This window comes from Saccopteryx leptura, chromosome 2 (genome assembly GCF_036850995.1).
Source record: "Saccopteryx leptura isolate mSacLep1 chromosome 2, mSacLep1_pri_phased_curated, whole genome shotgun sequence".
NCBI classification, from domain to species: Eukaryota; Metazoa; Chordata; class Mammalia; order Chiroptera; family Emballonuridae; genus Saccopteryx; species Saccopteryx leptura.
The window spans coordinates 381560054-381584595 of NC_089504.1; the positions used below are offsets into that span (position 1 = coordinate 381560054).

Here is a 24542-nt window from a genome sequence, read left to right on the forward strand (position 1 = left end):
TAAATTCATTCCTATAATTTCATCTATTCTTCCTCTTATCACATTGGTGTGCAGGGCCTCATTCCTCACCCCTCAAGTGTTTTTCCTTGGCTTCAATGTTTGCCCCTTTATCACCTGCCACCTCAGTTCTGGAGGCTGCCAACTTTTTCTTGAAGGACCAGAGAGTAAATATTTTCAGCTCTGCAGGTCATACAGTCTCTCATACAACCATTCAACTCTGCTGTTGTAGCTTGAAAGCAGCCATAGACAAGATATATTTGTGGCTGAGTTCCAATAAAACAGGGGTCCCCAAACTACGGCTCTGCTGCACTTCCAGAAGGGGCACCTCTTTCATTGGTGGTCAGTGAGAGGAACATAGTTCCCATTGAAATACTGGTCAGTTTGTTGATTTAAATTTACTTGTTCTTTATTTTAAATAGTGTATTTGTTCCCATTTTGTTTTTTTACTTTAAAATAAGATATGTGCAGTATGCATAGGGATTTGTTCATAGTGTTTTTTATAGTCTGGCCCTCCAGTGGTCTGAGGGACAGTGAACTGGCCCCCTGTGTAAAAAGTTTGGGGACCCCTGCAATAAAACTTTATTTTATAAAACCAGTGGGAAGGGCAAGAGTTGGCCTGTGGGCTATGATTGCTGACCTCGGCCTCAGTTGGAGATCTTACTTGGTTGAGTTATTTAAAATTTTTGTCCCCTACTTTAATTGCTTCCAGAAACCATTGCCAGTGATATCTGCTTAAAATACAGATTTTTTTTTTTTTTTTTTTTTTTTTTTTTTTTTTTTACAGGGACAGAGAGAGAGTCAGAGAGAGGGATAGATGGGGACAGACAGACAGGAACAGAGAGAGATGAGAAGCATCAATCATCAGTTTTTCGTTGCGACACCTTAGTTGTTCATTGATTGCTTTCTCAAATGTGCCCTGACGGCAGGCCTTCAACAGACTGAGCAACCCCTTGCTGGAGCCAGCGACCTTGGGTCCAAGCTAGTGAGCTTTTTTTTTTTTTGCTCAAGCCAGATGAGCTCGTGCTCAAGCCAGCCACCTTGAGGTCTCGAACCTGGGTCCTCCGCATCCCAGTCCGACACTCCATCCACTGCACCACCGCCTGGTCAGGCTAAAACACATCTTATCACATTACTTGTTGACTCTCTACAACATACCAAGTAAAGGTCAGAATTATCTTACTGTGGTAGCCTCCACAGTCTGATTCCTCTTACATTTCCAATCTTGCCTCCAGTGATTCCGCATCCGTCAGCTCATAACATCTAATTGGCATGTTCTCTGCCCTGTGATGTTTCCTTAAGTCCTGTCTTTTTTGTGTTGCTCTTCCCTTCCTATTATGGTACATGTACCATCTGAAACCATTGACCTGCCTTGGGAACTGTGTTCACATCTGACCTTCTTCAAGAAGCATTCCAGAACCCTGCAAGTGGAGGCCATTTCTACTTCATGTTGTTTTAGCATGCTGTTTGCGTGCTCCTGTGGTGGTGACCTCTGCCTGCGTTTTGTCAGAAACCTTGACTGTGTGTGTTTGTCTGTATATGTGTATCAAATGTATGTGTTCTCTATTGACCCAGAATCCCTCAGGAGGTGAGAGCGGTGCCCTCTTGTTTCTGTTTCCTCTGAGTGTAGCACAGATCCTGATGTGAAGCAGAACTACAGTAGTGTATGTTTGACTTGGCACATGAAGACCAATGTCTTGGGGGGGATATGATGCTTTGGGGAGTTATGGCATATTGATTGGGTATAGCTTTTGGCTCCTCCTTAGGGTGTACATGCAGTTCCCTAAGGAGGTGGGCTATAGGCAGGTTCCCCGGTGTCTAGCCCAAATTCATGGGGACTGGACAGTGGCAGGACCAGGCCGTGGCAGGCCTGGCTACTCCAGGTTTCTGCTGCTACTGCCGCTTCCTCAATGGCCTCTTGCCCTTTGGTTTCACAGAGCTGCGGTGCAACCCTGGGCAGTTTGCCTGTCGCAGCGGCACCATCCAGTGCATCCCCCTCCCCTGGCAGTGTGACGGCTGGGTGACTTGTGAGGATGAGAGCGACGAAGCCGACTGTCCAGGTGAGTGTGCCGGGCAGGTAGATGCATGTGCCCAGTGCTTCCCATCAAGGGGAGATGGTGTCAGCCGCTAACCTATGCTATATCCACACATTGGACAGTTACTTTGAGCTCTTCCTCCCCTTTCTCTTTCCCTGTCTTTTTAAAAAATAGATGCCCAACACGGATAGATCTTAGAACTTGTAAGATGGCAGGGTCAGGGCTGTGGTGAGGCAAGAGAGGTGCCCATAATGTCACATTTTGGGAGGTGCTGCTGGCCCTGAGAACAGTGCTCTGAAATGTGGTACTGTCTTGTCTCCCTCTTGCCCAGCTTTGGAGGTAGGTGCCTTTGAGACTTGGCTAGAATCCTGACATGGAAATTTGGACTGGCTTTGGCTCTGCCTATCTGTCCTGCTCACTCAGTCACTAGTAGTCTTTCACTTGGGGGTTTTCTTCTTCTGTGTGTGCTCATAAAGATATCAAATGCTGGAGAAAGTCCAGATTGTTGGTTCTCCATTTGTTCTGCTCCAACACCCTCAAAGAAAATAATACACCCCATGAGTAATGGTGTTCACTACATCCCTGGTTCTCAACTTGGGCTAGGGTGGACAGTGTAGTGTCTTGTGTGTACTCCTAATAGAGGCCCTAGGAGAAGGGTGAGTCTTATTCCAGCCTGAGAATCTTAGACCTAAACTCTTTTGCCTGGCATTCAAATTTCTTCACAGTCTGGCTTGGTTTTTTGCCAGTCCAATTTATTACTATTTTCCCTTCAGTGACTTAGCTAGGCTGTTTCCTGTGCCCACTTCATTAAGAACTTCCTAGGTAGGTGCTTCATTTATGCCTTTGTCTTCTGGAATCCTCTGTTCTTTTTCTGTGTGGACAGATCCTGCCCATCCTTCAAGGCTTGACTACATGATTCCACAAGAAGGCATCTCTGGTTGTAGGTTGACTTCTCTAACACTTGCTCTTTCTCTCTCTGACCACACATAGAATCGTTGGTAATTCTTACCATCACTTAGGCCCATGCTTGATCTCTCCTTCCAGACTGAGCTCGCTGAGGGCAGGAGACCTGTCTTTTTCCTCAGTGGGACCTGGCCTAGGATGAGATCCTTTTTAGCGCTCAGTAAATGAAAAGAGTATTGTAATTTCTGTAGATCAGGTGCTGAAGAAAACGGATCAACTGCAACCAAGAGATCAAGTGGGACATCAAGTAGAATTTGACATTTGAGCTTGGGACAGTTCATTGAGGGGTGTTCCAAAATAAGAAATAGAGGTGGTCTGTTTGGACTATATTTACCTATAAAGACCCCTTTTAATTATCCCTTGTGCCTGTTCTTCCTTCATTGGATGCGAATGTCTGTGGTTGAGGTGTCTGCCTTTTCAAATGAGAGTTGGAATGGCGGTGGCTGGATTAGGAGCCTTTGGGATAGTCTTTGTGTCTGGGAGCCCACTGGTCATTCCTTGAGTCACAGCCAAGAGAATGTGAACTTCCCAGTGCTTGGGACACAGGTACTATGTGCTGGGTCAGCCTGGTGAGGACTGCAGATCATGCCTGGGAGCTTCCCCTGGACTGACTTGGGGGGTGAGACTTCATATCTAACCTCCTAGAGAATTTTTTGAACAAAGAACTAAATGGTTCTTGGCTTGCTTTAAAAGAGAAACATGATTCTCTGCTGTTCTCAAAACACCTTTTGGCTTAGCTTTTAAGATTATATGTGATAACTGCCCTGTTATAGATACTGAAGACAATGCTAGGCACTTTTGTGGTTCAGCTTGTTCATCTATCAATGCACTGTGGACTTGGTGCAGGCAAGAACGAGATCTGATTTCTCTTTTGGGTCATGTGTTTGACACAGAGGGTGACAAGTCTGCTCAGTTACTTGTTGACTTGAAATTACATAGGTTTCTATATTTTCTCCCCAGACAGAAAAGTAAAGTCTGTGCTACAGGAGCCCAGAGTTCTGAGTAGATGGCATGTTCCAGGCCCTGACAATTGACAATGATGACAACAACAGTATGCGCAAACTCACTGAGTCCTGACAGAGGCTGGCATACTCGAGGAGGGGTGAGAAGGCTGAGGCCCTGTTGGACCTCTGAACTCACTCCTACTTTCCTCAGCTTCCTGGTACTGTGCCTTTCTTGTGTTATAGTGCCACACCATGATCCAGGTAGAATAATAGCTGATTGATTTCTCATTGTTTTAGAGTTGGGATTCTGAGAAATTTAAGTTGTCAACATACACAAAGAATAGCCTGACCTGTGGTGGCGCAGTGGATAAAACGTTTACCTGGAATGCTGAGGTTGCCAGTTCAAAGCCCTGGGCTTGTCTGGTCAAGACACATATGGGAAACAACTACTATATAAGTTGATGCTTCCCACTTCCCCCTTCTCTCTCCTTCCCCCTCCCTCTCTCCTCTCTCTAAAAATTAATAAATTTAAAACATCTTAAAATATGTGTATGCATATATATATATATATATACACACACACACACAAAGAATAATATAATATTTGTTTCTCACTTCCTTGAATTAATAACTGCTGAAATTTCTGTATATCACTTAGTTCATAAGATCCTTCCAGTGAAATTTGGGAGGTGGAAGAGAGGTAGAAGAATCCTTCTTCCTCTGGCACTGGTGTGAGTTTGTGGACTTGGACCTAGATAAGGGGGTGTAGTGACTCACATTCCCCTATCATTTTTTTCTAGTTTATTTTAAAAGAAATTAAAAATTTTTTTTTAAAGATTATATTTATTGATTTTACAGAAGATGGGGTGACAAGAAGTATCAACACAGAGTTGCTTCACTTTAGTTGTTCATTGCTTGCTTGCTGTATGTGCCTTGACCATGCAAGCCCAGGGCTTCAAACTGGTGACTTCAGTGTTTTAGGTCACTGCTGTATTCACTGCACGACCACAGGCCAGGCAAAATTAATTTTTTCTAACATTGTGAATAAACATAGGTTAAGTACCATTAACCTATACAAGGAGTTTGTGGACAGGAAGTTAATTAGCTAATGACCACCTTTGCTGTGGCCTTCCTCTCTGTAGGGAGAGTTTAAGTAAACCATTGGGAAGCCCTAAGCATGCATGCTTGATCAGTTTGCTTTTAAACATGGGGATTATTTCATTGCTCTGCTAAAAGCCTGTTAAAATTACAGTAAAAGATATAAAACCACAGGGTCAAAGAAAATAGACAAAGATGTAAAAGTAGATCAGTAATTTCAGTGTGGTTTCAGAAGATAGAAAATGGGTAGTATGCTAGATATAGTCTAGGCGTTTGGTACATTCCTGTCTTTCGAGGCTGGAGCTGTACCACTCAGACTGCCTGCCAGGTGGCTTCTGGATGTCACTTAGTCCATAAGATCCTTCTAGTGAAATTTGGCCTGACCAGGCGGTGGCGCAGTGGATAGAGCGTCGGACTGGGATGCAGAGGACCCAGGTTCGAGACCCCAAGGTCGCTGGCTCCAGCAAGGGGTTACTCGGTCAGCTGTAGCCCCACGGTCAAGGCACATATGAGAAAGCAAGCAATGAACAACTAAGGTGTCACAACGTGCAACGAAAAACTAATGATTGATGCTTCTCATCTCTCTCCGTTCCTGTCTATCTGTGCTTGTCTATCCCTCCCTCTGACTCTCTGTAAAAAAAATAAAAATTAAAAAAATTTAAAAAAAAAATGAGAGGAGGGGAGATAGACAGACTCCTGATGTGCCCTGACCAGGCTCTACCTGGCAACCCCCATCTGGGGCTGATGTTTGAATCAACTGAGCTATCTTCAGTGCTTGAGGCCAACACTAGGAATAACCAAGCTATCCTCAGTGCCCAGGGATGATGCTCAAACCATTTGAGCCATTGGCTGCGAGAGGGAGAAAGGGAGGGGAAGAGAAGCAGATGGTTGCTTATCATGTGTGTCCTGACTGGGGATTGAACCCAGGACATCTGTACATCGGGTAGACACTCTATCCACTGAGCCAACTGGGCAAGTACAGAAAAGATTAAAAAAAATTATTTTCTATTGACTTAAGAGAAAAGAAGTAGGGGAATGGGGAAGAAGCATCAACTTGCTGTTCCACTTAGTTGTGTACTCATTGTTTGCTTCTCCTATGTGTCTTGATGGTTGATCGAACCATGACCTCAGCATACTGGGACAATGCTTTATTCCTTGAGCCAGCCAGCGAGGGCAAGAAAATATCTTGAGACAAATGAAAATGAAAACACAACATACCAAAACTAGTAAGATGCAATGAAAACAATGCCAAGAGGTCCTGGCCGGTTGGCTCAGTGGTAGAGCGTCGGCCTGGCGTGCAGAAGTCCCGGGTTCGATTCCCGGCCAGGGCACACAGGAGAAGTGCCCATCTGCTTCTCCACCCCTCCCCCTCTTCTTCCTCTCTGTCTCTCTCTTCCCCTCCCACAGCGAGGCTCCATTGGAGCAAAGATGGCCCTGGCGCTGGGGATGGCTCCTTGGCCTCTGCCCCAGGCACTGGAGTGGCTCTGGTCGCAACAGAGCGATGCCCCCTGGTGGGCAGAGCGTAGCCCCCTGGTGGGCGTGCCAGGTGGATCCCGGTCGGGCGTATGCGGGAGTCTGTCTGACTGTCTCTCCCCGTTTCCAGCTTCAGAAAAATACACGAAAAAAAAAAGAAAAGAAAAGAAAACAATGCCAAGAAAGAAATATATAGCTATAAACCCTTAAATTTTAAAAAGAAAGATTTAAATCAACAACCTAACTTTACATCTTAAGGAACTAGAAATAGAACAAATTAAACCCAAAGGTAGAAGATAAAGAACAGAAAAACAATTGAGAGCCTGACCAGGCAGTGGCGCCGTGGATAGAGCATTGGACTGGGACACAGAAGACCCAGGTTTTAAACCCCGAGGTCACTGGCTTGAGTGCGGGCTCATCTGGTTTGAGCAAGGGGTCATTCGGTCTGCTGTAACCCCCCAGGTCATGGCACATATGAGAAAGCAATCAATGAACAACTAAGGCGCCGTAAAGAAGAGTTGTTACTTTTCATCTCTCTCCCTTCCTGTCTGTCTGTCTGTCTCTCTCTCTCTCTCTCTCTCTCACACACATACACACACACAATTGAGAAAAATTACTAAAACCAAAGATCAACAAAATTGAAAACCTTTAGCTAGATTGACTAGAGAGAGAACATCCAGAAAGTTCTCCAAACTGAAAAGGATTATAAGAGAGTACTCTGAAGAATTGTATGTCAAGAAATTGGATAGCCTAGATGAAATATACAAATTTCTAGGAACACAACCTGCCAAAAGAAAATAATAGGACAATATTCCATGAACACTGATGCAAAAACCCTGAACAGAGTACTGCCAAAGAGAATTTAATAGCATATTAAAAGGATTACATACCATGACCAAATGCATTTATTTTTGAAATACAAGGACGGTCCAACAAACTCAAATCAGTGTAATATACCACAGTAACAGAATGGGGTGGGGAGAACCGCAGGACCATCAAACTGCAGAAAAAGCATTTGACAAAATTGAACATTCTTTTATGCACCAACCACAAGCCCAGGCTCTTCCCTGTGCTTCTTACCAACCAGCTGTAGATAGAGGTTTCAACAACCCTCTCTTTAGGTTCAGTTAATTTGTCAGAACTGCTCAGAACTCAGGTCACCATGAAAACATCAGCAATCAGTGTGACATTAGACATCTTAGCACAGCACTGATATGAGTGCTGCCTGGATCTAAGAGCCACTGATTTTAATTGACAGTCAAAATTTTAGGGTTTTTTTTTTCCAGGTTATTTATACACACAAATTGAATATTCAAATAGGTCTGTAACTTTTTATTTAAAAAATAGCACTCCCAATGGGCCCCTTCAGTTTCCACTTCTCAGAAGCAAATACTTGAAATTACTTTAGCTATTCCATTTGGTGTGCATCTGTGCCTTTAAATTGCATGGTTGCAGGCATTCTCTATTGACTTGCCCTAAACAAGGTGGCTGACTCTTCGGCCCTCATCTCTTCACTCCCAGAGTTCTCTCTCACTGCAGGTGCTACTCTTAGCTGGGCCATGGTAGAGGGGCTCCATTTCCATTTTGCTGTCACAACATTTTGTTTTTACCTTAGAGTTGAACACTGTTATTAGCTTCTTTTTGTTGTTTTGATAATAGCTTTATTGAAATGTAATTCCGAAATTTGCTGACTTAGCATGGTTTTCAGGATATTTGCAGAGTTGTACAGCCGTCACCACAATCAATTTTAGAACATTTTTGTCACGCCAAAATGAAACCTGGTACCCATCAGCAAGCACTCTCCATTTCTTCTCAAGCCTCAGCCCTAGGCAACCACTAATCTACCTCTGTCTCTGTGGATTTGCCTCTTCTGCACATTTCACAGAAGTGGAGTCAAACACCATGTGGTCTTCTGTGTCTGGCTTCTTTCACTTAGCATAATGTTTTTAAGGTTGATCCATGTCATTTTGTTTTACTTTTATTTAAACCTACATATATACTTAAAAAGAAACCTTTATGTGTCCTTTTAGTCTTTTAATTTTTAATAGCATTATTGACAGAAGTTATGTACCAAGAGATTTACTGGTTTTAACAGTGTACAAGTTAGTGATTTTTGGCAAATTAACAGAATTCTGCTCTCATCCACCACAGTGAATTTAGAACATTTCCATCACCCCCACAGGATCCCTGTGTCCATTTGCAGTTGCTCCCTGTTCTCTCCCCCATTCCCAGGGACCTACTAATCTATTTTGTCTTTTACAGAATTGCTTTTCTGGACACTAGATATAAAATGAATCATACAATCTGTGTTCTTCTGTGTCTGGCTTATTTCACTTAGCATAATGATTTTATAGATCATCCATGTGTCAGTTTGTTCCTTTTCCTCACCAAATATTCCCTTGTATGGATAATACCATACTTTGTTTAACCATCTGTTTATTTGGCAGGTATTTTAATTGCTTCCATTTTGTGAATAAAGTGGCAATGAACATTAGCATACATGTTTTTGATGGGACATATGCTTTCATTTCTCTTGGGCAAATATGGAGGAGTGGAATTTGTGGGTCATATTGTAAATTTAAGATTAACTTTTTAAGAAGTTGCCAAATTGTTTTCCAAAGTAGCTACAGATGTACTTTTTTTTTTTTTTTTTAAATATCCTTACTAGGACCTCTTTCCTGATTTTCCTTCAGTTGTAGATCTATCACATATTCTTCCAGAGTCATTTCAGAATCCTTTTTCCTGGAGACCCTGACTTTGCCATTCAGGTTTGGTACTGACAGGCTCACTGCCCACTTTCTTTTCTTTTTTTCTTTACAGGGACAGAGAGAGAGTCAGAAAGAGGGATAGATAGGGACAGACAGACAGGAACAGAGAGAGATGAGAAGCATCAATCATCAGTTTTTCTTTGTGACACCTTAGTTGTTTATTGATTGCTTTCTCATATGTGCCTTGACCACGGGTCTTCAGCAGACCGAGTAACCCCTTGGTCGAGCCAGTGACCTTGGGTCCAAGCTGATGAGCTTTTTTGCTCAAGCCAGATGAGCCCGTGCGACCTCAGGGTCTCGAACCTGGGTCCTCCGCATCCCAGTCCGACATTCTATCCACTGTGCCACCACCTGGTCAGGCTCGCTGCCCACTTTCCCATCTGCCCTCTTGGTGTTTCCCATCATCACCAGCATGAAAGGATCAGAGTTCTCCGTGTCTCTCTATTCTGATTTCCTGTTTTGATTTATTCCCTCATTTAAGAGGTACACTTCCTTCAGTTACTTCTGCAAAAGAAGAACACAGGAAACAAAAGTCTGAAAGTGCCATTATTTTACCCTCAAAACTGATAGATTGGGCTGGATTTTAGAATTATAAGCTAGATATCATTTTCCCCTATAATTTTGAAGATCTTTATTTTTTACAAGCTTCCAATGTTGTTGATGGTTTTTTGAATGTATATAACCTGTTTCCTTCTTCATGGAAATTGTCAAAGAGCCTGACCTATGGTGGCGCAGTGAATAAACCATCGACCTGGAGCACTGAGGTCACCAATTTGAAACCCTGTGATTGCCTGGTCAAGGCACATTATGGGATTTGATGTTTCCTGCTCCTCCCCTCTTCTCTCTCTCTTTCTCTTTCTCTCTCTCCCTCTACCCCTTTCCTCTCTAAAAAATGAATAAATAAAAACTATTTTTTTTTCCTTCCATTTTTCTGAAGCTGGAAACGGAGAGACAGTCAGACAGACTCCCGCATGCGCCCGACCGGGATCCACCCGGTACGCCCACCAGGGGCGACGCTCTGCCCACCAGGGGGGCGATGCTCTGCCCATCCTGGGCGTCGCCATATTGCGACCAGAGCCACTCTAGCGCCTGAGGCAGAGGCCACAGAGCCATCCCCAGCGCCCGGGCCATCTTTGCTCCAATGGAGCCTCGGCTGCGGGAGGGGAAGAGAGAGACAGAGAGGAAAGCGCGGCGGAGGGGTGGAGAAGCAAATGGGTGCTTCTCCTATGTGCCCTGGCCGGGAATCGAACCCGGGTCCTCCGCACGCTAGGCTGACGCTATAAAAACTTTTTAAAAAATTGTAAAAGAGCCCTGGCCGGTTGGCTTAGTGGTAGAGCGTCGGCCTGGAGTGCAGGAGTCCCGGGTTCGATTCCCGGCCAGGGCACACAGGAGAAGCGCCCATATGCTTCTCCACTCCTCCCCCTCTCCTTCCTCTCTGTCTCTCTCTTCCCCTCCTACAGCCGAGGCTCCATTGGAGCAAGGTTGGCCCGGGCGCTGAGGATGGCTCCAAGGCCTCTGCCTCACGCGCTAAAATGGCTCTGGTTGCAACAGAGCAACGCCCCAGATGGGCAGAGCATTGCCCCCTGGTGGGCGTGCCGGGTGGATCTCAGTCGGGCGCATGCGTGAGTCTCTCTGACTGCGTCCCCGTTTCCAACTTCAGAAAATACAAAAAAAAAAAAAAAAATTGTAAAAGAAAGGGGGGTGCAGGGAGCAGCAGGAAGCATCCACTCATAGTTGCTTGTCATATGTGCCTTGACCAGGCAAGCACTGGGTTTTGAACTAGCTACTTCAGCTCTCCAGATTGATGACTTACCCACTGTGCCACCACAGGTCACGCAAGGAAAACTATTTTTAAAAATAATAAGTCCAGGCCTGACCAGGCAGTGGCGCAGTGGGTAGAGCGTCACACTGGGACGCGGAGGGCTCAGGTTTGAGACTTCGAGGTCGCCAGCTTGAGCGCAGGTTCATCTGGTTTGAGCAAGACTCACCAGCTTGGGCCCAAGGTTGCTGACTCGAGCAAGGGGTCACTTGATCTGCTGTAGCCCCCCTGGTCAAAGCACATATGAGAAAGTAATCAATGAACAACTAAAGTGCTGCAACAAAAAATTGATGCTTTTCATCTCTCCCTTCCTGTCTGTCCCTATCTATCCCTCTCTCTGACTCTCTCTCTCTCTCTCTCTGTAAAAAAAAAAAAGTTGAGGCCCTGGCCAGTTGGCTCAGAGGTAGAGTATCGGCCTGGCGTGTGGAAATCCTGGGTTCAATTCCTCTGCTTCTTCACCCTTCCCTCTCCTTTCTCTCTCTCTCTCTCCCTCCTGCAGCCAAGGCTCCAGTGGAGCAAAGTTGGCCTGGGCGCTAAGGATGGCTCCATGGCCTCTGCCTCAGGCACTAGAATGGCTCAGGTTGTAACCGAGCAATGCCCCAGATGGGCATAGCATCACCCCCTAGTGGGCATGCCGGGTGTATCCCGACCAGTCGCATGCGGGAGTCTGTCTGTCTGCCTCCCTGCTTCTCACTTCAGAAAAATACCAAAAAATAAAAAAATAAAAAAAAATAATAGTTTAGTGCTTGCCTCAGCAGCACATAAACTAAAAATAATAAGTTTATATTTATTGATACCTCAGATTCTGATCTACATTAGAGATCTTCCTCTCCTTCTTCCATCTCATATTTATATTTCTTTTTTCCCCATAGTAAGAACACTGGTGTCCAATATCCTTTATATGTCTACCCATTTGGCCAATCCAAAAATACACATAAAAGAGTTTTGGAATAACTATGTCTATACCACCACTACTAAGAACAAATCTATTAGCAAAGTCTGGGACTTCTTCTCAGTTTTTTATGTTGTTAGGCTATTTCCCCACAGAGGGTGTAAAATCTGGTCTCTTGTCAAAAAGTCATTAAAATTCTCTTTTCTCTTTGATTAGGTTAACATTTGATTCTGTTTGTACCCAGTTTTAGGATTGCTTCCTCATCTTGTTGATTTTTTTTTTTTTTTCATTTTTCTGAAGCTGGAAACGGAGAGACAGTCAGACAGACTCCCGCAAGCGCCCGACCGGGATCCACCCGGCACGCCCACCATGGGTGATGCTCTGCCCACCAGGGGGCGATGCTCTGCCCATCCTGGGCGTCGCCATGTTGCGACCAGAGCCACTCTAGCGCCTGGGGCAGAGGCCACAGAGCCATCCCCAGCGCCCGGGCCATCTTTGCTCCAATGGAGCCTTGGCTGCGGGAGGGGACGAGAGAGACAGAGTTGGAAAGCGCGGCGGAGGGGTGGAGAAGCAAATGGGTGCTTCTCCTGTGTGCCCTGGCCGGGAATCAAACCTGGGTCCTCCGCACGCTAGGCCGACGCTCTACCGCTGAGCCAACCAGCCAGGGCATCTTGTTGATTTTTAACTTGATTGCGATATAAATTCATGTACCATAAACTTCACCTCTTTATGGTATATAATTTCATGGGTTTTAGTATATTTTCAAGGTTGTGTAACTGATATAATTTTAGAATATGTAAAACATAAAACAAGATTCAAAAGTTGTAACTAAAAAAAAGTTGTAACTATATAAAGGCATAATCTTAGAAGTTCTATTTCCTTTTATATTCCTTTGTCCTGATCCCACTCACTTCCTATAGGTATTTTGATTAGTTTCTAGTTTTATCTTTCCTGAGTTTTTGTTTTTACTTTTATTAATCACAAAAATAAGAAAATATGTATATTTTTACTTCTTTTCCTTTGCTCCTTTCTTATGTAAGAAGGTATTTCACAGTATATATATATATATATATATATATATATATATATACTCCCTGCACTGACTTTCTTTTTAACAAAATATTCTTGAAATCACTCTTATTTATTCATAGGAATTTTTTTTTTCATAGACAGAGAGGGATAGACAGGGACAGACAGGAACGGAGAGATGAGAAGCATCAATCATTAGATTTTCGTTGCACATTGCAACACTTTAGTTGTTCATTGATTGCATTCTCATATGTGCCTTGACCGCGGGCCTTCAGCAGACCTAGTAACCCCTTGCTGGAGCCAGCGACCTTGGGTCCAAGCTGGTGAGCTTTTTTGCTCTAACCAGATGAGCCCGCGCTCAAGTTGGCAACCTCAGAGTCTCGAACCTGGATCCTCTGCGTCTCAATCCGATGCACTATCCACTGCGCCACTGCCTGGTTAGGCTATTCATAGGATTAAAAAATATATATTGATTTGGTGAAAGAGGCTGGGAGGGTAGAGAGAGGAACATCAAGCTGTTCCTGTATGTGCCCTGACTGGGGATCGAACTGGCAACCTCTGTGCTTCGGGACAACACTCTTAACCAATTGAACATCCGGCCAGGGCCAAAGGATCTTTTTCATTCTTTTTTTTTTGTTTTTTTGTTGTTGTTTTTTTGTATTTTTCTGAAGCTGGAAATGGGGAGAGACAGTCAGACAGACTCCCGCATTCGCCCGACCAGGATCCACCCGGCACGCCCACCAGGGGGCGACGCTCTGCCGCGACCAGAGCCACTCTAGTGCCTGGGGCAGAGGCCAAGGAGCCATCCCCAGCACCCGGGCCATCTTTGCTCCAATGGAGCCTCGGCTGCGGGAGGGGAAGAGAGACAGAGAGGAAGGAGAGGGGGAGGGGTGGAGAAGCAGATGGGCGCTTCTCCTGTGTGCCCTGGCCGGGAATCGAACCCGGGACTTCTGCACGCCAGGCCGACGCTCTACCGCTGAGCCAACTGGCCAGGGCTCATTCTTTTTTTACAGCTATATTGCACTCCATCTTAGGGATGTACCATATGTTATTTAACCAATCTTCTGTGTATGCGCCTTTAGGTTGTTCTCATTGGTTTGCTATTATATTGCCACAAAAAATAATCTTGTGCATATGTATCATGCCCCTCCTTAAATTGTTGGAAATATAGCTTCAGTATAAAATCTTAAATGTTAAATTGCTGGGTTAAAGTCTCAATGCAACCTGACCAGGCAGTGGCGCAGTGGATAGAGTGTCGGACTGGGATGCGGAGGACCCAGGTTCAAGACCCCAAGGTCGCCAACTTGAGTGCAAGCTCATCTGGTTTGAGCAAAAGCTCACCAGCGTGGACCCAAGGTTGCTGGCTTGAGCAAGGGGTTACTTGGTCTGCTGTAGCCCCATGGTCAAGGCACATATGAGAAAGCAATCAATGAACAACTAAGGTGTCGCAACAAAAAACTAATGATTGATGCTTCTCATCTCTCTCAGTTCCTGTCTGTCTGTCCCTGTCCATCTCTCTCTCTCTTTCTGTCTCTAAAAAAAAAAAAAAAAGTCTCAATGCATACGTAGTTTTGCTAAATATTGTCAGATTCCTTTTCCACTTTTTTTTTTTTTTGTATTTTTCTGAAGTTGGAAACAGAGAGGCAGTCAGACAGACTCCCGCATGTGCCCGACCGGGATCCACCCGGCACATCTACCAGGGGGCAATGCTCTGCCCATCTGGGCTTTACTCTGTTGCAACCAGAGTCATTCTAGCGCCTGAAGCAGAGGCCATAGAGCCATCCTCAGTGCCCGGGCTATCTTTGCTCTAATGGAGCCCTGGCTGTGGGAGGGGAAGAGAGAGAGAGGAAGGAGAGGGGGAGGGGTGGAGAAGCAGATGGGGGCTTCTCCTGTGTGCCCTGGCCGGGAATCGAACCCGGGACTCCTGCACTCCAGGCCGACGCTCTACCTCTGAGCCAACCGGCCAGGGCCTCCTTTTCCACTTTTGAAGCTATTGGCCTAGGATTTAGCTTTCTGAGCTCAAATAAGTTTAGACTGATTTATTTCTAAAATAAAACAATTCTTGAGACTAAAAAATACTAAAAAGTTTAGGAAAGGATTCTGAGACACTAGCATAAATAGGCATTTCCAAATGCAAATTACAAGGTGTGATGGTCACCTTCTCTAAGTTAATTATCACTTTGTCCTTGGTTTTCCAATTTTTAGAACTTTGTCATCCGCTTCTGTATTGTTTGTTCTTGTAACTTTGTGCCTTTTTAAAAAAATTCTATTACAATTTTGTTAATGTGTTCCAGGAGAGGCTAAAGGTTAATAAACATGTTTGTTCAATCTGATATCTTTAACTGGAAGCTTCAGTTTTCAGAAATTTTCAGTTGGTCTGCCCTTTTTTAGGAAGATGTGATCTTGTAAAAGGAGAGAATAAAGCAAGAAAGAAGATGGCCTGGGGTCCAGGAAACAGAATCCCAGCCATCTGCAGGCCAGAGGACCACTCATTCAAATTGGTGCTGGAAGGTGGGCAGAGGAGAGGCTTTCCAGGGAACAAAGCAGAGCAGGAGACTGAGACAGTATTTTTTGTGTCTTAAATTTTTATTTTTAGCTTTTTTTATTTGCTGTAACAGCTAAAAAAAATTAGTGGTAGCTAGCCTGACCTGTGGTGGCGCAGTGGATAAAGCGTTGAACTGGAATGCTGAGGTTGCCAGTTCAAAACCCTGGGCTTGCCCGGTCAAGGCACATATGGGAGTTGAAGCTTCCTGCTCCTCCCCCTTCTCTCTCTCTCAATCTCTCTCTCTCTCTCTCTCTCTCCTCTAAAATGAATAAAAAAAAAAAAAAAAATTAGTGGTAGCTATACGGAATACCTGAAAATCAATGCAAATAATAACTTTTGGAAAAAAAGTTGTTAAAGAATTAAAATAACCTTAGTATGTATGCCTGACCTGTGGTAGCACAATGGATAAAGTGTCGACCTGGAATGCTGAGGTTGCCAGTTTGAAGCCTGGTCAACGCACAAACCAGAAGCAACTACTAGGAGTTGATGTTTCCCGCTCCCTCTAAAATCAATAAATAAAATCTTTTTAAGAAACAGTAACCTTGGCCTTGGGTGGTTGGCTCAGCAGTAGAGTGTTGGCCTGGTATGTGGAAGTCCCAGGTTTGATTCCCGGTCAGGGCACACAGGAGAAGCACCCATTTGCTTCTCTGCACTTCCTCCTCTTCTTCCTCTCTCTATCTCCTGCAGCCAAGGCTCCATTGGAGCAGAGTTGGCCCGGGCATTGAGGACGGCTCCTTGGCCTCTGCCTCAGGCACTAGAATGGCTCCGACCACAGCGGAGCAACATCACAGATGGGTAGAGCATCGCCCCATGGTGAGCATACCAGGTGGATCCTGGTCGGGCACATACAGGAGTCTGACTGCCTCCCTGCTTCTAACTTTGGACAAATAAAAAAACAAACAAACAGAAAACAAAGAAACAACAACAATAACCTTAGTATAATCTTTGGCTAACATACATTATTATGTTGTTCTATTGGCTTTAGTTAAGAAATTGATTCTACTCTGTTGGGAAGGTAAGAGTGTGTGGGAGCTAAATCTTCACCCACTCTAACATGAGTCAATTGGTATATCAAAAGAAATAAAACAGTTGTCTATGAGAAAGGGATTAGGAACAGAGTGCTGGGAAGAGGGGAAGCAGGGTTTTCTGTTTTATCTTGTGATATACATATGTAGCAATTAAGACCTTGGATGAGGTGTTCTACCCAGGTCAGTCTGTTTCTGCCATATCTCTGCTGGCAGTTGAGACCAAAGGCTACAGCTTGAGTGTCATAGGACTGTCTCAGCTCTTATTAGGGCCAGTAGCAAAGGTAAGATATTCCATTTGTGACCTTGTGCTGGAGACATTTGAGGACTCAGAAGCAACAGGACAGAGGCGATTTTTGGAGCTAACAGGGCTGTCTCTTTGCAGTTATTCTCTGTATTGTGTTATTCATGTCCACATGGGCGTAAAATGGGACGACAGAAGTGCTCCTATTGGTGTTTCAGAAGCTTAGGTCTCAAGACCCTGATAGAATAGAAACAAAGATGGTGGTCACTGGGCTAACAAAAGCTTAGCCCGCAGTGAGATTCTCATCAGTGAGGCCACCCTGGCCCCACCTGGGAGGAAGAAGAAAATTTAAAGAACATGTATGACATAATGGAAACACTATTAGGAATTTCATATTTTTAGGCTCTCATGCTAGAAATCCTGTATTGGTAATCAGGTATTAAACTTGACTTACTGAGTAACATCTGATTTTTTACCATGATGCTAAACCTGTTTTGGTATAAAATAGGAAAGTGATGTGTATTCTGACAGCTTGGAGTGCTGAAGAGTCTCCAGTTCATCTTACCCTCTCCTTCATTCAGAGAAGTTATAACCTCTTCTGGACCCTACTATTGTATTTAGACAAGTTCTAGAAACAAATTAGAATCACTCACATTTTGTCTTTTATTGGCAAATAATCCTCATTTCTGGCCAAATGCTATTGAGGAGTAAACATGCCACTACCTGCTCTGACTCAGTTTCCCTATTGGACTTTAGGCTATCGAGTGGCCGCCCAGCCACTTTGAGGCATGTGTTAAGAAAGCAGAAAGTCCGGTGCCCCAGTGGAGCTGAATGCCAGGAAAGGAGGTGGCTGCCCAGGGGTCCAGGCGTTGAGGTGTGGTGGCTCACATCCTGTTCTACTTCGGTTCTGAAACAAGTCTCATAACACTTCTGAGCCTGCTTTACTGTTTGTAAAACAGTTGCCTTTTTTCTCATTTGGTTTGTTTGTTTAGTAGCAAGTCAACCATGTTGGCTTCTTGCTTCACACCTCTGTCTGTGAGCTCCCATTCAGTCTTTGATGGCCAGAGCTGCTTGAAGTCCTGGTGAGGACTTCTGAGGAGAGAAGAGCACAAATGGCAGCCTGTGGTGCAGGAAGCACTCTTTCCAGGAATTCAGGGATGGACTTGGAGTTGGGTAATGGACTTGGACTCAGCCCCATCTCAGTCCCAGTCACAGCCAGTTGCTAGTGGAAGCAGAGCACTGAGGAGGGTGTGTCTTATCACTAAGGGTCACAGGGTCATCTGCTGTTTTGTTCACTGCTCACTGCAGTATTCCCCATGCCTAGAACAGGGCCTGGCACTAAGATGGAGAGGGCATGGAGGGAGAGGGAAAGTTGTTTTGGGGTGTCTGCATAGCTGCATCTGAATTGGCTCAGCTGCGAGAGCAGCACACCCTCCAGCTGGCCCTAATGGGGAAACACTGTCTAGGTCTCAGAAGCAAGTTCTTTATTGTCAAAGACAATCCTAAGAGGTCTATAAGTATGCTAGTCCTATACTCTGTCTCCTCCCAGCCGCTCCATCTCCTGCTCCTCCAGGTCACTCAGGAACCCCTTGTCTGTCATCATCATCTTCTTGTCCAAGCCCTTCCACTTCTTGCTGGCAAAGGCTCATGTCTTGTTGGTGTGTTTCCTTGGCAGCATGTAATAGGCACTAAATAAACGAGTGATGAGGAGATGGATGTGAGCATGCAGATAGGAAGAGAAATGATGGAAAAGAGAAGGGCTCAAAATGGCCACCTGAACCTCAGAGGAGCCTGCTCAGCACAAAGTAGCTTCTTTCATCACCACTGTGCTTTCTTTCCCTAATATTTCACCTGTTCCACTTCACCTCAGGCTGCAGGTGGCTGCTTTCCTGTGAAGTCAGCATGTAGGCCACCTCATGGTCAGTACCCTGTAACCAGCACAACACCCTTCTTTCTCTTCCCACTCTGTCCTAGATCAGCAATTTTCAACCGGTGTGCTGCAAGAAATTTTAAAACATGGAATATCTGACTATTTAGTCAGAGACTTTGACCCCTTTTCCCTTAGATTGTCAAATAGAAAAAGTGACAACTGCCAATGCAACACAATGTGAATGAATCAAAATTATACCTATTTTTTTTGTCAGATCAGCAAAAAATAATTTTTTGGTGTGCCATAGAATTTAGATAATTAGTTTATGTATGCCATGAAATAGAAAAGGTTGGAAATCGCTGTCCTAGTTCCATCTGTCTTTCTGTGAGCATTGTGGCCTGTTATAGACCAGATGCTGTTCTTGGGCTTGGGAAGAAGCCAAGACACAAAGTGGTATTTCAGGTCTTGCTTGTTTGAGCAGATAGAAAGGAGATGCGAAATTTAGGCATAGCTTCTGCCACACCCAAGCTTGTCCTCAAGCCTGTCCCAGACCTGCCTGCCCTTGCCCAAGCAGTGCCCTCCGCTGGAAGTCCTTGTGTTCCCCTCCCTCATCGCTGAAGCTTAAGTTCACCCTCCTCCGAAGGCCATTCTGGTTCTTCCTGATCCTCTGCCCTCCTGGGGAAGGGAAGAGAGGGGCCTTGAGCACTGTCCCTGTATCAGAGCTACCAGTCTCTTCCTAGAAGCTGTGGTGCTTAGGACATATGCATGGGGCATTCCAGTCCAAGAGATGGAATCGCTGACCCCTAAGGCTGGGTGTTGGAAGAAAGCGGCTATAGCCTCTGGCACCTTCCACAGGGACAGCAGCACATGAGGCAGTTGTGTTGGTTGTGAGGTTGCTCTGAAGGCCTTGGAGATATTTCTTCTTTTTAAAATTTTTTTAATTTAATTTTTAAAACTTCCCCTTGATTTTGGTGGGGGGGGGGGGTAAGGGGAAAAGCATCATCTTGTTCCACTTAGTAGTTCCATTTAGTTGTGTACTCATTGGTTGTTTCTCACATGTGCCTGGACAAGAGATCAAACCCTCAACCTCAGTGCACAGGGATGATGTTCTACCCACTGAGCCACTCAGCCAGGACCAAGATACTTCTTTGAGATTTTTGCTTTATGTTGAGCTTATCTCAGACATTGGTAGCATTTATTGTATTTTAGAATGATTCACAGTCAACTGGCACCTGATCTCCATCATATGCCTGAGAAAGAGCTGGAAATACTCTCCTGAATACTTAGTGGGGGGAAAAGTTGAATCTAGTAGGGCTCATAACTGTCCAGGAGCTCAGAAGTAAATGAGGCACAAAAAGGTTTCTGTACAGGTCGTTCTGTGCAACCCTTTGTAGAGTAACAGACGAATGCAAACAACCTGAACTTTGACTTTTTAAAAAACTTTATTTTATTGATTTTACAGAGAGAGGAAGGGGGGGAGAGAGAAAGACAGGAACCTCAGTCTATTCCTCTATGTTCCCTGACTAGAGTCAAACCAGTAATCTCTGCTCTTCCAGAAGGTGTTCTAATCAACTGAGTTATCTGGCCAGGGCTAACAACCTAAACTTTGTACTATAGGAGATTGTAGTGATTAAAGAAACCCATTCACAGAATACTATGCAGCTATTAAAAGTGATCTTCTTAAGTTTATTTAGAAATATGGAAAGCTGTTTATAGTCTTAAGCTTACAAAGCAAATCCTAAAATAAAGTGTTTGATGTGATCCTAATATTTTTAGGGATTATATAGAAAAAAAGAGACTGAAGGATGGACCTTAACAAAGTTATAGTTAGTGTGTTTCATCTTTCCAAATTTTAATATTTTTCAAAGATTTCACATTGAATATTTCTCATGTTATAATGAGAAAGATGGGTAATTTATGAAATAAAAACAGTATCAATCAGAGTCTGTGATCATAGCAGAACAAGATGTTGGAGAAGCTTTAGTCAGTGGGGCTAACTGCCAGCCAGAGTCAGGGAAGGTGGGTTTGTGGGACACCACCCCACCCTGCAACTTCTTGCCCTTGATCTGCTATACTCTTCCACCACCCCCCTATGCCATGCCATGCCATACCATGCCAGTTGCCAAGCCAAACCCAAGCCCACTGTGTCCTTTGCCTCAGGCTAGCCATGCACACCAGTGGCTCGGGTGTCTGGTTTTGTCTGTAATATAGCCATGCAGACCAAGTTTGTTACTGTCTGTCCTGACTTTACACCAGGTATCCTTCACTGTGTACCAAGGTGCCCCCTGCAGGCAGAGTGGGAGGAGGGTGGCTTAGGAGGGACATTGTCTCTCACTCTTTCCTACACTGTGCCATGGGTAAATCCCCTTCCTTCTCTGAAAGGGAGGAGAGTGGTTCTCTTACATGGGGTTGGAGAATCCCAAAAAGAGACTGGAAGGACTGACCTACAAGTTACTGTTAGACCATGATACATAAAACTAGAACTCTTCCTCATCTTCAACTTCCTATTCACACTTCCAACCATGCATCGAGGTCTGCTGCACACCAAGGCCTCAGGCACCAGGGGGCTAGGTAGGACTGTACCGAGACCCTACCCCTGAGACTGTGAGAGGGACCAGCAGGGAGGTGGACAAATGGCAACTCAGGCCCAGTGCCAAGAGGGTCACACAGCGGTTTTCCCTTTATGCTAACGGGAGGCTCCCTGGCGGCCTAGTCTCTGGAAGAAACCCCCCATGAGGCTGAGAGTTTTTGGCAAGAATGACTGACCCTGTGCTGTGCTAGTAGTAGCCTGTTAGAAAATGCAATGAATGAGAGACCTCATTTCATGACAGTTGTAAAGAAATGAAGACTTCTGAGAGATCCTTTTTAAAACTTTTTCCATTGATTTGAGGAAGGTGGGGAGAGAGAGAAACATCAACTCATTCCACTTAGCTGTTCCATTTAGTTGTACACTAAGGGATAATTTTAATAAGACCCATTTGATAAAATCAGTAACATTTTATGGTGTTCTTGAGAAAACCTGAATACATTGAATATGTACTGCACCCACCTCTGGTGCTCCCAGGTTCAAGCAGTTTGCACTGTGGGGAGAGCGGTGCTGACAGCCCACTTCTCTCTTTGCTTTCAGAAGTGACTGGGGACTCACGTTCTTACCATGGGAAGGAGGCCGTGGATCCGAGTCAGGGGCGGGCCCGAGGTGGTGACCCTCCGCATTTCCACGTAGTGAATGTGGCGCAGCCTGTCCGCTTCAGCAGTAAGTTGCAGACCTGCCCTGTTTGTGCCCTAAGCCTCACAACCCCACATGTTCCCTGGTTCTGCTGGTGCCACTGGCTACGAGAGGAGTGCGATGCATCTTTTAAAACAGCCTTTCAGGGTGGTCTGGAATCATCTTCCTATAATAAGAGGCTGCATGGTGACCTACCCAAGGCCATCCAAGCCGAGAATGGTGAAGCCTTCCTGCCAACCCAGGCTCTGGAACCAGGCTGCTTATTTTCACAAGATGGCTGCCTTTCAGAGCTGGGCTGCAGAAGCCCTTCCCTAGATGGGAACAGGCTCCAAGAAACTAGGTATAGCTGATGACTTGGGAAGGTTCTAAAAATGTAAACATTTCTTTGTTTTTTCCCTTTTTTCGGAGACGGAGTCAGAGAGAGGGATAGACAAGGGACAGACAGGAACGGAGAGATGAGAAGCATCAATCATTAGTTTTTCGTTGTGCGTTGCGACACCTTAGTTGTTCATTGATTGCTTTCTCATATGTGCCTTGACTGCGGGCCTTCAGCAGACCGAGTAACCCCTTGCTCGAGCCAGCGACCTTGGGTCCAAGCTGGTGAGCTTTTGCTCAAACCAGATAAGCCTGCGCTCAAGCTGGTGACCTCAGGGTCTCAAACCTGGGTCGTCTGCATCCCAGTCTGACGCTCTATCCACTGCGCCACCACCTGGTCAGGCTAAACATTTCTTAAGTAACTGTAATGACATTAAGATTTTAGAGGAGCATAACAAGATTAAGGAGGGTTGGAAGGCAGAAAAGCCACAGCCAGACAGACCTGCTTAGGTGTGATGCCATGCATAGTAGGTATGGTGAGCAGTGATTCTCTAAGACAGGAGGAGCTGGCATGACATGTGATACTGGGCCTAGGTGTTGGGTGGTCATATTACTCCTCAGCACATGGCGAGTGAGGAAACTGAGCCTCCAAGAAGTCACGTAGCCAACATGGCAGCCCATAGAATTGTGACTCTCGGTTCCATGCGCTTTCTTTCCATCACTTACCTACTTTCTTTTGAATAGGTAACGTAGGTAATACTGGGAATAATTCAACAAGTTCAACAGGTGAAAAGAGATATTCCCTCTGTCTGTTGCTCCCACTCACTGGCTTCTTTCCTCAGAGGGCTTCCTGTATTTATCCCAAGAATGTGGGTGAGGAGCCAGGGTTGAAGCCTGAGCTGACGCTCACCAGCCAAGATGCTTGGCCTCTGCACACCTCAGTGTCCCCTTTTCTAGCCTGGGGACAGGATGGAATAGGGGGCCTGTGGCAGGTTAAACACATCGTCATGGTAGGGAGCTTAGAAAACATGCAGTGAAAGACAGCCTGGTGATGCCTCGATCTTCACACCTATGCCACACACTCCTCACACCTCCCTGTTCCCTGTGTGGTAGTCCCTGAGGGCTGGCTCCTGTCTACAGTGCAGGCCTTCCTGTGAGCTCAGTCGTATGCAAGCAGTCCCTCCCAGTGGACAGGTGGCTCTGTCCTGCTGTTTATGTTGCAGCAGTGCTGGGCATACCTTGTTGGCTCTGGGGCCAGAGATAACTTTTCTTTCAGGTAATCTCAATCCCATTGTTCATAAGTCACACACACATGTGCTCTAAATAATAAAATCACAAGCATCAGTCTTTAAGTTTTACTAGTTCCACAGGATGTTAATGCATGGAAAAAATTGCATTTTGTTAACTGGCTTTGTTAAAAAGTGTTATTCTTCATCAGTGTACTCTGCAGCTAGGAGGTAGGTTCCCCAGCATTTGAAGGTTATAGATCCTGTAGAACAGGTTGTTACCCTGACCCAAAGCCAGCCATATGGTATGGAGCTTTGCCAGCCCTTGGGGTGCGTCCACCTTTCATGGAAATACCTAGCTCAGCTCAAATAGTGGAGACTCTGACCTCAACTGGCTACTACACTTTTGCCTGCTGTGGAACCAGCGAGGCCTCATGTTTTCATCTGTGGGAGGCAAGAGTTGGTCCACAGTCTCAATGGTTTTTCCAGCTCTGATCTCCTGAACTTCTGTTTTAGGAAAGCACTGGCCAGCACCCAAGTGAACAGAAAAAGAAGGCCGAGGACTAGGTTCAGGAAGCAGTGCATTTGCTGACAGGGTGTCCAATGAGCCAGCAAGGGCAGTGTGGGCAGGGAGCCTCTTTGCTCACTCCCATCAGGACTTGCAGTGAGCTGATGTGGGCAGTTCTGCTGTCTTGTCAAACCAGACTTAACCAGAGAATAAAATCCACTTTCTTGAAAGAATTCAGCAGCCCGTCTTTACTGTCAAGTAAATTAAAGACTATAGAAATAGGAGGAACAACTGAATATACTTGAACCTTGGGTTGCATCCACATCTTAGAGAAACATGAGTATTTCACAAAGTACGTGCATAGTCTCAGAGGCAGAACTTTTCCTCTTGAGCCTCAGTTTCCCCATTTCTCAAGTGATTTCTGAGCAGCATATATACTGTATTTCCCCATGTATAAGATGCACCTTCATTTTAGAGCCCAAAAATTGGGAGGGAAAATGTATTCCATAAAGTTATTGAACTCAAGTTTTATTCATCATAAAATTCATACAAGTATCCTCATCT

At 45.1% G+C, this 24542-nt stretch overlaps 1 protein-coding gene across 4 annotated transcripts in view; it reads left to right on the forward strand.

Annotated features, from left to right (window-relative positions):
- Positions 1-24542, forward strand: part of DGCR2 (DiGeorge syndrome critical region gene 2) — a 76902-nt gene that overhangs the window by 23443 nt on the left and 28917 nt on the right. The window contains exons 2-3 of one of the 4 annotated variants that reach the window (XM_066365391.1): positions 1935-2057; positions 21831-21956. The exons of 1 other annotated variant lie outside the window; for it this stretch is intronic. In XM_066365391.1, coding sequence (XP_066221488.1) covers positions 1935-2057; positions 21831-21956 — 249 coding nt within the window. The remainder of the gene's footprint in view (positions 1-1934; positions 2058-21830; positions 21957-24542) is intronic. 2 more of the 4 variants (XM_066365393.1, XM_066365392.1) reach the window with 2 other exon arrangements.